Below are 13869 nucleotides of genomic sequence, written 5' to 3'. Positions count from 1 at the left end.
TACTTTATTGTGAAGGAAAAAGACACTTGGTTGTAACAAACAAGGTGTTTGAAACTACTTTAGACAGCTGCTAATCATCAGGGCTGCGTACTGGCACAAAGTTTGCTGTCATGATTTCAGGGTTTATGATTCAATATTTTGGATGAATTGAAACTTTCTTTTCATCATATTTTACGATAGCTGTTACACTGTAAAGAAAACAATATTATATGCATCTAACCTGGTAAATGTGTACTTTTTTAAGCAATCAGAACAGCGGGATCTTCTTGGTAATTAGCAAAATACCTGTAACAGCCATAGCACTAGTTTGTGTGCAGTCTGCCAAAGGAGTGTTTCAGAGCATCAGTAAAGCATCACCAAATATACTAAGGCGTATCAATATTTCCTTACGCCTCTACTGCTCATTTGTATCTTAATAGAAGTGATTCTATACATTTAAAATACAACATTCAAGCACAAACTGTCCTTCCAAGTTGTTATTATTTCGCCGTGCACACATTTTCCACACGATGTGAAGCGCTTAGAGGAAACACGGCTCTTCCTTTGATGTCGATTATAGTTCATGTGAAGATAATTCTGCTTGAATGAAGCTTGTCTCCGTGCAGCTGTTAAACGTTTAAAGAGGTTTATTTGCTTCTTCACAACAGTTTGAAATGTGAGAAGAAAGTGTCTGAGGTTGAGTCGTCGGTTTCTGCTGAGGTTTGGCGGCTGATCCAGATGCTGATCCAGATCGTGCTGTTGACTTTCACTCGGCTCGGCTGCAGAGGGGAGTGTGCGCGTTGTGTGACGGGGGAGGTTAATGGTTAAACAGGGTGTGTGTGCGCCATGCAGACAGTCAGACAGGAAACAGGCCATTAGCTGCCACAGGGAGACGGGATGAATAAAGTGTGAGCGTCCAGACAGCTGCACCGAAGTCAGTCTCATTCAGATTACAGAGCAGAGGCGCTGGATAAACAGTAAACACTTTGTGATTCCATGAGAGCGACGGCATCATTCTGAAGGACACAAGTTAACTCAGACTGACCTCTACTTTGTTCTGGATTTAGAAAGTAACTCCATCCACACGACTGCTCACCAACAAAAACAAATATTTCACGTGAAGTGTCTCATTAACAGCCACAGATTAACCCTCCAGTGTGTCTCATTTAGACCTGACGTGCACCTCAAGGTTTTCAGGTGCATCCTGGGAACATTAAAAGGACACACTGCAGTACAAATGGCATTTAATGTTGAAACTTTGTATTCATTTATTGCCACAATTCCTTAAATTCGAGCTGAAACGGCATTTCGAGAGTATCAAGCTTCCGTATCGTGACGTACTTCGGAGTGAAACAGGACATGCAGGCGGGACATATCATTAGAGGGATTTGAGTTGATCGTTGAGAAGTGGGCGTAGACAGACGTTCTCCACAGCGCAGTAGCTAGCTAACTGACCGAGCGTTCTTGGTGCTCTGCGGCTAAATGTTGTAGATTGATTGGTTGAAATTGTTTGGTGCTAACTTACGTAAGCACTCGTGAAATTTAGTTTTACCGGAAGAAAAAATTATCGGATTTTGATATAAGAATACGAAGAAATTGATTTTCTGTATTTTTTTTGGCCTATATTTTCAAATAGATGCACAATATTACCGGGGATGTGATCTAAAAGGATTAAAATGACATTTTTCATTTCACTTTGACATTAAAAAAGTCAAACTGTGCACAGATTCACTGTCATTTGCAAAACGTTGGTGTTAGTTAGGGCAGCCACTAATGACTATTTTGTCAATTAATCTGTCAACTTTTTTACAGATTAGTTGATTAATCTAAACGATTAATTTTCTTCAGTTATGACGCAGAAGAAAAACAGTGAAAAACCTTGCAACGATTAAAAATACTGATGTCGACGCATTTTCAGCGTCATTGATAACGTTGACTACTCGCGGCAGCCCTAGTTACAGTACGCCGAGTTCAGTACTCCTCCTGAAGTGGTGGGAAAATGGTGGGAAAAGGCGATCAGTGTTTCCAAAAGCTCAAGACGTTTCTTTCCAGTATGATTGTGGACTGGTTCAGCTGATTTCTCCGATGCTCTTCTGCCCACATGTCCTCACTGTTGAGCACTTCACCATCAGGGCCTGACATGTGATCAGAACGTAACACTGCTCATGAGCCTCTTCATGCACACAGTCATGCATGTTCGTTACATGTCTGTTCTGTCTCTGAGCACACATGAAGGCAACATAACACTGTTCCCGCTCTGCTCGGACTGCTCTGTGTTTCCAGGATGTGAGCTGCAGGTAGAGCTTGTGTGTAGTGGAGACGACCTTGAGCACAATGACACACTCGATGACATACTGACCGTCACTTTGTGCAGAGCCAACACTGAATTCAAACAGGGCAGTTTTAGAGTGCAGATACGTTCTGAGGAGGTCAAACCAGAGTCGTGCAGATCGGTTACCAGTGTTGCCAATTAACTTATTAGTGCATTAGTCTACAAAAAATGAATTAATCCAGGTATGACAACTATTTTGATAAAATATTAAATGTTGAGCTTGAGCCACTTCCAGCTTCTTAGATGGAAGCGTCTGCTTTTCTGTGACGTTTTTTGATTGCACATTAAGTTGTTGGACAAATGAAGCAGTCTGAAGACGTCACTTTGGTGTCTTTTTGATATTTTACGGACTAAACATGTAATTAAATATGTACAAGAATAGTCTGCAGATTTATCTTTAATGAAAATAATCCTTAGTTGCAGCTCTGCTTCTCTGACTTCAGTCTTAACCTGTGGACAGGCTCACACACAGGGAGGGGACTAAAACTATAAAGGGTAAAAATGATGTAAAAAATATGTATGGTTAAAAATAATGAGACAAAAACTAATAAACATTTTCGTCTAAAGACTAAATCTAAAATAGCTGCTAAAAGCAACAGAAAGTGAACCTTGTTTCTCCAGCGATGAAGGCGGGCGCTGTGGTGACAGAAACTGGAACACGTTGCCAGTAAATGTTCGTTTTGCAAATCAGTTGCATATGAGAATAACTCCTCGGAGTCGAGGTTGGTGGTCCCTGACGATCAAGAATATTTCCACATAAGCACGAAACTTTCCCTGGCAGCTCCTCGAACTCCTCGTTATATGACATGACACTTTTCAAATGAATGGTAATCTGTATCGACTTCTTTTCAAGCTGGTCTTTATTTTCATCTTGCTGTAGTTGTTATTGTCAAGACGAAAGAAGTGCAAGACACGTTTTCTGTCCTTTTGTCCTGTCAAATCAAATGCATAACTTTCCCTCTGTGGCTCATATCTCCACTTTTGCATTTTTAGAGGCCTCCAAAATTAAATAACTGAACTATATAGACTTGTGAACACAGCCCCTAGTGCTTCTCTAAAATGTGCATTTATGGAAACATAACTTGTGTGTGTTTTGTGATGCTATATTGAAGGAAAGTGAGTATTTATTCCTTCATCTTCAACATGAATGTGTTGTATTTTTAAAGATATATTAGTCTCTGCAGCATGCAAGTTTATCCTCTATTTTTTACAATCATTTTTACATGAAAACTCGGGATGCATGATATTATTGGCACATCATCGGTATCTGCAGATTATGGCTTGAAAATGACATATCGGCATCGCATCTGCTGATATTTCCTGCTAATAAAACACTTTAATTCTGCCTAAATGCTCAATGATTCCCTAAAAAAGCTTGACGTAATGCTACGACATTAACTCGAGTGTGCGCGCACACTGCCTGCAGCACGCCTCTTCCATCAAGCGTGAAGAAGGGTGCAAGATGTCTGCTTTATGTTTTTGGCCGCTACAATAAGAGCAGGCTTGATATCAATTCCACTACAGGGGAGGCTTGGTGTTCTCTGCAATGAGGTGGAAAAAACGTGTTTAATTTCGAAATCGGAAATCCCCAAAAGGGTTGTAAAATGGGCAGAAAATCCATGCATTCTTAATTCAAACCTTTATGTCTCTAAAAAACTCTCAGGTTTACGATAATTAGCCTTTGAAAGAAGCCATCGCTCACTGTCCTTGAATGCATCACTCATTCATTCATACTGAGCTGCCGATGAATGAAGGCGTCTTTTGACACAGACGTTTCCAGAGTCCATATGTTCTTCTTCCCGGCTCTAACATATGACCATCACAAGCTGCTGCTTGCACGTGAGTGTGTGTTTGAAGTGCACAGAAACTGTCATGTGACAGACAGCAGCAGAGCACAAGACACACCCTCCAACCAAACTGTGAGAATAGAGCTGTCAGAGGAAAGAGGAGAGTCTGTTGGTGGATTTGGAGACACTGCTCATCGTTGTCACTTCTAACTCTTAAATATTGATCTATTTTAAGTCAGTTCGATAAAAACGCACTCATCTGCTGGTCGTGAAACAGTTTGTTCTATTATATCCAGTTCTGTAATCTTGTTAAACAAACTTATTACGACTTCTGACGCTTGTTATTAAACCGTTTTTTCATGTTGTATGAAGGCATATATTCATAACTATTTTATGTAATTAAAAGCCTCATTTAGAAACATCTATAAATGATAGAATCGGCTATGAGTGTAAAAAAACAAGCTCAGAATCAGGGTTGTTTTGGTTTGCTGCTAATGCTAGTATTTAGCATGCTAATGTTAGCGTCCCTTATCGCTTGTTGTTCTGCTAAAGCCTTACACCTCCAGTCTCATGTTTGATGGATCCAATCTCAGCTGAAGGGATCAAAGTTCAAAGCACATGTCCTGCTCGTAGTAAACTTCTGCTTCTTCATTGTGTGACCTTTTTGTCCAACTGTGATTTAAATCTGAACAGACATGAACTGCTTTCAGTGACATTTCAGTCGGATCAGCTCTGACGCGCTCGCGGTCCGCCCACTCAGTGTTTCACTAATCTTGTCCGATCAGATCGTCTCCAGACCGCACGGACGGGCGTGGACATCTTGTGCTTGATTGATAATGATCAGTGATAATGAAGGTGTGAGCAGGGACTCAGACCGGACACGGACAGCACGGACTGTTCCCATGAGACAGTGACATGCAATCCTGGAAGTCCAGTTTGAGTTTAACTTATTGATGTCTATAAACATAACTTTTAAAGGCCTATCAGATGCCACACAGTTGGTTATAACGGCAGCGACTGTTTTATCTTCTGCCACGATGGTCATGATTTTAAAAGTAGGAATGCAGAGTTGATATGACAACGTCTCCACGTCCTCTTGTTGCACAAAAGTGAAGCTAAAATACCCCCCAGCATCTTGAGCTGCGGTTTGATTGTTTAAGCAGATCTTTCAGCTCGTGCCAAAACAACCAAAAGGAGCAAATATGATCCTTAACAGCACAAGGAGTTTGGCGACGTCACAACTCCCAGCGAAGCTCCTCCTTCACCCTGAGCACAGGTCTAATCAGCCAGAATAAGTGAAAACACCTGCACAGAGCTGCAGGGCCGTTTAATACTGCCTGTGTGTGTGTGGCCATCTGTCAGGTATAAACTTACTGCACCTTTGTGGGAGCAGGGCTCCTTGTTGCTAGGTGATCTTTAGCTCGGTAAAGAGCCCCTGCTGACGTATGCATTCACTCGCACAGACACACTCCCTGAAAGTTTCCAAGACAACGAGAGTAGAGGAGACGGGGTGGAGAGAGGGGAGTTGGAGGAGAAGGAAAAAGCTTCTTTTTCAACCACTTTACATCGATCATAGAAAGTATGAATAAAGGCTGTCCTTCTCTCTTGATTTATTATCTCAGCAAACATTTTTTCTAATGAGTTCATGGTCTCCGTCTCTTGTTTCAAGTCTTTGCTCCCATTTAAACTGGGTAAAAAGGCAGGTTATGCTCTGGAGCGTGGGCACCTTGTGATTGATTAGCTGCTACCAATTTGAACTGCCAACCAGGATAGAGTTGTAGCAATGATTATCCACCCCCTGGATGCTTTATTAAGACCTGGATTCGTGACTCAAAGACGGCGCCTGATGCAAAAGCCAAACACATTTCTCTCGGGGTGTGCGGCTCGCCGAATACACGAGTAGTGTCTCTCCAGCTGGCCTCTCATGCTAGTTTCCAATTGGTCTGCCGACTTTACTTTCAGAAGACGTCAATCAAAACAGCTTTTCTACCTTGAAAAAGTTTTACAAGTATGTAACCTCCACGGATAAAAACAATCACAATAGAGTCATGGGCCGGTTCAGCTCAGCGGTTAAATCACGAGGTCACAGTCCCGCACCGGCTACTGGCCCTGGGGGCTTGCTGCTGATTACAGCAGCTAGCGATGCTTGGTTTTCCAAGGTGCGGAGCCGCGTCTCTAATTCCGTGATCCTCGCCTCCATAGCTCCAAAAATACTACATTTCATACAAGTACCCTTATCCGTAAAGGAGGTCGAGGTAGAGCTAAACATCTGACACACCGAACAGGGCAGATCAGGAGAGCAGGAGGGAGAAGGAGAAGACATTTCAATTGATTAAGCTAGCTGCTAAGCTAACGGCTAAGCGAGTATAAAGTTAAGGGTTTAGCAGATATGACGCTAATGCAACAACGAGAGTGCTTGATGAAAACTAGTGTCTGTTAAAGTACACAGCAGCTGAATAACCACAGTGATGATAACTACAGCAGATTAATCGATTTACATCGAGCTCTAGCAACAGCTACAAACAGCACAGAACAACACAGTAGCAGCGAGAAAACAGGAAATGACGCAATGACGCAATACGCTCACCTGACGCAATACGCTCACGCTCACGCTCACACTCGTTCTGAATATATGTGTGTGTGTGTGTGTGTGTGTGTGTGTGTGTGTGTGTGTGTGTGTGTGTGTGAGTCAGCTTCTTCCTTACGTAACAGCTTTATTATATCGTTACGACGGGCCAGCCTGCACCTTGAACACTGACTGCAGATGTGGGTTACAGGTTGTGTCTCTCTGTCGATCATTCACTCTGAAAATGGTCCAGCTGATAATTTTTTACAGCTGCTGCTTGAAATGATTTCTTATTATCCACATCAGTGTGATGAAATATCAGTCGTATGTGATTTAAGTCTCGATCTCAGACTTGTTGCACACTTTCTCACAGATTTTATTTCAGCTTATTTCAGCTCTTTCTCTGATTTTATAACTGAACTTTATTTTATTTTGTCCGCATGCTGCTGTTCTGTCCTGCTCTTTCTGCAGAGCGTGCAAACATTAAACTGCTGCTGTGGTTTTAACATGAAACAAAGTTTACTCAGGGAGCAGTGTTTGAAGCTTTGTTGCCTTTAGGCTCTGCAAACCTGTTATTTTTATAACATCGATTGCGAGTAATGCATTTATTCATTTTGTGTGTGGCAATGCATCAGTGTCTGCTCAGTAAACCCTCATGTCGTGTCACCTGACTCAGGGCTGGATTAAGTTTATCTTCTTCTTACACGAGGGGGATTTACAGCCGAATCTTTAAGGCCAAAGTGAACTAGAAAGTTCACTGAAAACTACTGAAGATGTTTTGCCTGGAGTTGTTCTTGTTATGCAGGTAATGTGTTGAGAATAATCTAATCATCCAAACGTCTTGTCTCTCTGCTTGTGTTTGCAGCTCTCTGGCGGCTGCGAGTTGACGGTCGTCCTCCAGGACTTCACAGCAGGATGCAGCACGGAGATGTCTGTCAGCACCGGTAAGAGGAACCTCCCTGTCCCGCAAACACGTCCTAGTTTAACGGATCTACCTGTTCACTGTTTTCATTTTAAAGTCAAATTTAAAAAAACTTTAGAATCTGTATAACCTTATTGTAGCGTGCAAAGATTTGTCTTACATGTTTGTATCATTAAAAATGCATCACATCCAGGCAGGACATTAAGCCACATTATATGTGCTTGATTGACGGCCTAACTGTGGTCTGTCCTTACTGTTTAGGATATTCTATGGCAACATGTACAGATGCTTTTTCTTTGCATCAGGGACTTTGTACCTTTGCAGTCACCTTAAGGTTTTGTCACTAAGTCTTTGTACTGCTTTGATAGGTTGATAGGAAAAACTTCAGTCTGTTATATTTAGTTGAAGTCATTCATTTTACGTACGTAAATGTAAATGTAGCGAAGAGAGCAGCATATTTTAACAACTTCCCATAAAACTGAAGAGAGAAATTCCCCTTCTGAAGCTATAAAACAGAAGATTTTAACTTCTTAATCTCCCTGTGAGCTCTTTAAATAAGATTCTCCTGAAAGGACCCCAACGTAAAACAGCTGTCTCGTCTCCTCTCCTCTCCAGGTCAGACGGTGGAGCTGTTGGAGCGGCCGAGCGAGCGGCCCGGTTGGTGTCTGGTTCGAACCACCGACCGCAGCCCGCCTCAGGAGGGACTGGTTCCCAGCTCCACTCTGTGTGTCTCCCACTCGCGCTCCAGCGTGGAGATGGACTGCTTCTTCGGCTCGGGGAAAGGTAGGAGGAACAATCTTTAAGTCATCACTGAACTGCTGCTTTATGCGATAATAATGATATTTTACTGAGGTTTAAAAGTTCCCTATGATGCCATGAAATATGCAAATTAGATGAGAGAAAGCTTTTTACTTATTCTCCTATTTTGGCTCAGGATCAGTTCTTCATGGTGTAATGTAGATAAAAAGAAGTAGAGTCAATGATTGTGAGGTTCAGCTGCAGCATTGTTTTCTTGATGCTCTTTACTTGGCTCAGCAGAAACAGAGTAAACCCTTGTTGTGAGTTAGTGTTAGGAATAAAATGCACGTATTAGAGCTGCACAATTAATCGAATATTGATCCTGATCGTGACTTTGTGTTCCCACGATTAAATAAACATGATTGACGGTGATATTGACGTTTAAAATGCTCCGCCCGTAATAAACTCTGCTGCAAATCAAATCAGGCGCTCCCTAAACTAACAGCCGCTCCCCCAGGGGACGACGGAGAGGTTTGGGCTTCACTGTTGGGGGAGCTGGCATGTCATATGATGAGCGCCTACCTTGCATCGGCAGTGTAGAGTGGAGGAGTAAACAACAGAGACGGTCGGAGAAACAAAAGTCAAATGTGTGGATCAGAAGACGAAGAGCTCGTCATCGCGTGTTTGGAGGTATTTCAGGTTTAGCACGAGTGATGAAGAAAGAATAACTTATAACTAACCAACTTGTTCAAGCAGCTAGAAACAGCACACAGTGCAGCATGATGAGTGTAAGACGGCCAAGAGGAATGATGCCGTCCTCCAGCGTCCAATCAGACATCTGTAACAGCTCATATGTTGTTTATAAAGAGACTCTTGAGATGGTCACAGTTGTGAATTAAACTCGCGTGGCTTGTGGAAACTACAGACCTTGTTTTCTGCAGAAATATAAAAGTCACAAGTCTCGCACACAGCTGATCTATATCAGAGTTTTGGGGCTTTCCAGCTTGAAGTGCCTCCACTCGGCCGATTGGATGGATCTCATTCATTATGTGGTTAGAGGAGCCGATCAGTAACAAATGTTCTGAGGTCCTGGAGAGGTTTTTAAATAGATTTCAACATGCAAAAACATTGAATTAAACCCCCCATAAATAATGCTTTCAGACTGAGGTAGTGGACTTCCTTTAATCAGGTCACTTCAGGTAAACAGATCTGTAGTGACCTCTGTTGGTGAGATGTGGACATTACATACCCGTCCTGCTCTGACTGCCAGGCCTCCCTACATGCCAGACACACTGCACAGAGCTCCATACAGAGACACATGTTCTTTATAGAGTTAAATTCTTCTCATCCCACTCTCAGTCTTGGGAAAGGTGATTTCCTCATTGCAGGAAGATCCACTTTTAGTTGATCGGCTACAGTTGCTTTTGAGGATTAAGTTGCAGCCAATACATTCCCCTTTTGTAGTTGCTGCCTGAGGCAATCTACTGGAGCAATTTCACGTCCTATCAGTTCTTTAGGCCGTATTTTATTGTAAAGGTTTTTCACACAACAGGGTTATCTTTGGATCAAAGGTGTCTTGAGTGTGTGGAGATGCTCTGTCCTACAGAGGGCGCTGCACAGCTGCTCAAACACCTCCTCCCTGCCTTGGAGTTCTGTTATATCAGGTCTTGATCTGAAGCCTCCTCTGACACCGTCCCTGTAGCAACCTTTACTGGCATTAAAAATATCTCTATAGAAATAGTCAGTCCTCTCGCTGATGGTCATGAGGACGCATCAGTATTAATTTGTCTGTTTTATAAGCAGATAAAATGTTCCCCTTGGTCTCCACCCCGACCACCTCCTGATGCTCTTTAAACTACATCACATGACTTCCTCCTTTGCTTTGCTCCTGTAGTGATAACTACAGACATTAGGGGCCGCCACTCAGATGTAAATATGGATTGATAACAGACCACCTGAAAAGGTTGGATGTACACCGATCAGCCATAACATTATGACCACCTGCCTAATATTGTGTAGGTCCCTCTTTTCCCGTCATAACAGCCCTGACCCGTCGAGGCATGGACTCCTCTCGGCCTCTGGAGGTGTGCTGAGGTATCTGGCACCAAGACGTGAGCAGCAGATCCTTTAAGTCCTGTACGTTGCGAGGTGAGGCCTCCATGGATCGAACATGTTTGTCCAGCACATCCCACAGATTGGATTAAGATCTGGGGAATCTGGAGGCCAAGTCAACACCTTGAACTCGTCGTTCCTTAAACCATTCCTGAACCATGTCTGCAGTGTGGCAGGGCGCATTATCCTGCTGAGAGGCCAAGAAGAAGATAGTGATACTTTAATTAAATTTTTTTACTCTGTTTTTACAAACATGCTACACAAACAAAGGCCCGAAATACACACATGCACAAACATGGAGAGATGTCAGAGTGAGGGGGCTGCACATGCGACCTGAGCGGAGGGGGTTCGGTGTCTTGCTCCAGGACATCTCGACAGAGCCCAGGAAAGGAGCTGGAGCTGGCACCTCTCCAGCTACCAGCTCAATTCCACGCTTGGTCCACACCGGGACTTGAACCTGCCACCCTCCGGTTCCCAAGCCAAGTCTCTACAGACTGAGCTACTGTCTACCCCACTGCCATTACTGTTTCCATGAAGCCATGTACTTGGTCTGCAACAATGTTTAGGTAGGTGGTAGGTGTCAAAGTAAGAACATGAATGGCAGGACCCGAGGTTTCCCAGCAGAACATTGCCCAAAGCATCACACTGCCTCTGCTGGCTCGCCTTCTTCCCATAGTGCATCCTGGTGCCATGTCTCTCCCAGGTAAAAGACGCACACGCACCCGGCCATCCACATGATGTAAAAGAAAACGTGATTCATCACATCAGGCCGCCTTCTTTCATCGCTCCATGGTCCAGCTTTGATGCTCACGTGCCCGTTGTAGGCGCTTTCAGCTGTGGACAGGGGTCAGTATGGGCACCCTGACCGGTCTGCGGCTACGCAGCTCATGCACAACAAACTGTGATGCCCTGAGTGTTCTGACACCTTTCTGTCAGAACCAGCATTCACTTTTACTGACCACTGCAGACCGGGGACACTCCACAAGAGCTGCAGTTCTGGAGATTCTCTGACCAAGTCGTCGAGTCGCTCACATCCTTACGCTTGCCCATTTTTGCTGCTTCATCATCTTCAAGGACACGATGTTCACTTGCTGCCTAACATATTGAACACACTGTCACTCGACCTGTCAGTGGTCATAATGTTATGGCTCATCAGTGTATATGTATACACAAAGATGTGTTTGTGTGTGACCGATTTTATGGGTCTATAGTAAAATAGAAACAAGTTGACCTCACTCTCAGATGGGAACAGGAAGCTCTGCTGTGTTTTCCCTTCAGGATGCTGCATAAGGATGAGCTCATAGTTTAGTTTCACAGCAGACAGGAAGTGGAGGAAGAAACTTGTTATGCATTTATTTCACACAAAGACTCATTTTTGTTATTCAGCAGATGGAAACATCAATGAGTCAGTAAATCCACAAACACACTCGTTCACGTGCCGTCCCCTCCCCTCTTATCAGGACTCTGAAACCTTGAACACACCGACCATAAACTTTCCCCCGCCAACACACACCTACACATCTTGCAACCCAGTTTACGGCAATTGCCTCAGTATTAGTTACCAACATGAGGGAGGTGTGTGTGTGTATGTGTGTGGGATATTCCTCCTCACACACACACAGTTTGAGATCAGCTGATTTGCCTGCTGCGGACACGGTGTGTTTTCTGCCCTCGCTGATGAAAAGGATGTTTTGTGTTTGTGTGGAGAGATGCAAATCAGACGACTGCAGCCGCTACACAAAGAAATGAACACACAAGCACACAAGGTTAAGATATTATTAAGATATATAGCAAACGTTGGGAGTGTTTAATGTCACAGAGTGTGACCGCTTCAACTTTGAGACCACAAACAGACTTGATTTAGAGTTACTCACTGAAAGAGTCAGTAAATTATCATTTGAAAATTAACACTTCGCTAAGGTCGGCACATTTACAGTGTTTTTATTTATACGCACTATCCCTTTAAAGTCAAACAGATCCAGTTTATAAATGAGACTTTTTAGAGCTCAGTTTTTTCGAGCTCATTTATAACAGTTAACACCTGAAAGCTGAAGTCTACTTTCAATGTTAAAGTTGTAAACTCAAAGATCTCTGACGGTAACTGCGGGAGCACACTTCCCAGATATCCAGACAGGGCTGCATGTGTGACGTCCACGGGTGGCTCCGGTTGTAACGGTTTATTTTCCTCGCTGATGGTTGCAAAATTTTATCTACAAATGAAAATAAAAAAGAAATAATCTGACATTGGTTTGAGGACACTGGGTCACATATTGAAAAAAACTTTTCTATAAATAGATTTTTTTTTAAGTATTAAAAATGTGTCTTATACACCAAATTTTACCATATTTGTTTTGTGTTTATGCAACTTGAAAGGTTGCAGTTTTCAATTTCCTTCTCTTGGGCACCCCTAATGGCGATATATGGTAGTTACACGAGGACACTTCCCAATTTAACCAGCTGTCTACGGTTGGCTCCCTTTGTCACGGTTGTAACTCTTGATTGTCCTTGATTTTTCGGTCTTTTGTTTTGCCAAATAAATTTAGAAAACCGTGTATAAATTGATCTGAAAGTAGAACCTAGACTGAGCATTTGTCACTAATGTTGTAGTTCTGTTGCAAATGTGTAACAGAAAATATCTTTGGGACGAGAAGAGAGAACAGGACAAACACAGATGTAAGATTGTCTGTATTGAGCATGGAGCGTAAAGAACCTGCAGAGTTTAGAAGACATCCGATGCAGAAATACAGCATCACTAAAAGTCTCAGCTGATATCAAACAGAGCAGACGCATCAAAAACACTGTTCTGTAGTGTCGTATTCTGAGCTGCATGTTTTACTCACAGATCCAACAGGCAGCTGCATCCAGACCGCAAACTTTCCTTTAAGTTGGAGACTTTATTCCCTCCAAGCTGACTTCTGAGGTACCCGACAGACCTCATTTATCAGTCATCTACACAGCCAACCACTTAATGCATCCAGACTTTCAGAGATGATTTGTTTTATTGCAGCATTAGCTCATGAAGGCCAGCTCTGCACATTCAGCTGCTCGTCAGTGGAGCATGACATGCAGAGCTGTTTCATATTGAGCAAACGTGTCACATGGAGAAAACTCATTTCATGTCTGACACAGAGAGGAACAAACTCCAGCATCATGTGATGAAGTCGTTCTTTGTGACTCTAAACCTTAACTGTTCGATGGTGTGAACGCAGATTTACTACATTGGTTGTTTAATTAACCGTCCTCTTTTTGTTAATCAATGAGTCAAACTGTTAATTAACCCGACATGCTAATCATGCTAACTTCTGCAAGGTTATTAAAGCTCCAGCCTCTTTGCTCAGTCTGCCCCTCGTCCCCTGTGTGTATGTCACAGTGTGTGTGTGTGTGTGTGTGTGTGTGTGTGTCCTTGAGTCTTGTGACTGCTCCACAAAGTAGG

At 43.0% G+C, this 13869-nt stretch overlaps 1 protein-coding gene across 1 annotated transcript in view; it reads left to right on the top strand.

Annotated features, from left to right (window-relative positions):
• kalrna (kalirin RhoGEF kinase a) overlaps positions 1–13869 on the top strand; it is a 163668-nt gene that overhangs the window by 108183 nt on the left and 41616 nt on the right. Inside the window, exons 39-40 of the mRNA XM_069662822.1 lie at positions 7530–7608; positions 8202–8369. Coding sequence (XP_069518923.1) covers positions 7530–7608; positions 8202–8369 — 247 coding nt within the window. The remainder of the gene's footprint in view (positions 1–7529; positions 7609–8201; positions 8370–13869) is intronic.

The sequence above is a fragment of the Semicossyphus pulcher genome, unplaced genomic scaffold, assembly GCF_022749685.1.
Source record: "Semicossyphus pulcher isolate SPU_LCO1_2020_fin unplaced genomic scaffold, fSemPul1.0.p SCAF_15, whole genome shotgun sequence".
Taxonomy (NCBI): Eukaryota; Metazoa; Chordata; class Actinopteri; order Labriformes; family Labridae; genus Semicossyphus; species Semicossyphus pulcher.
Note: the sequence above shows the minus strand (reverse complement) of the source record. Positions and strands in the feature narration are given on the sequence as shown.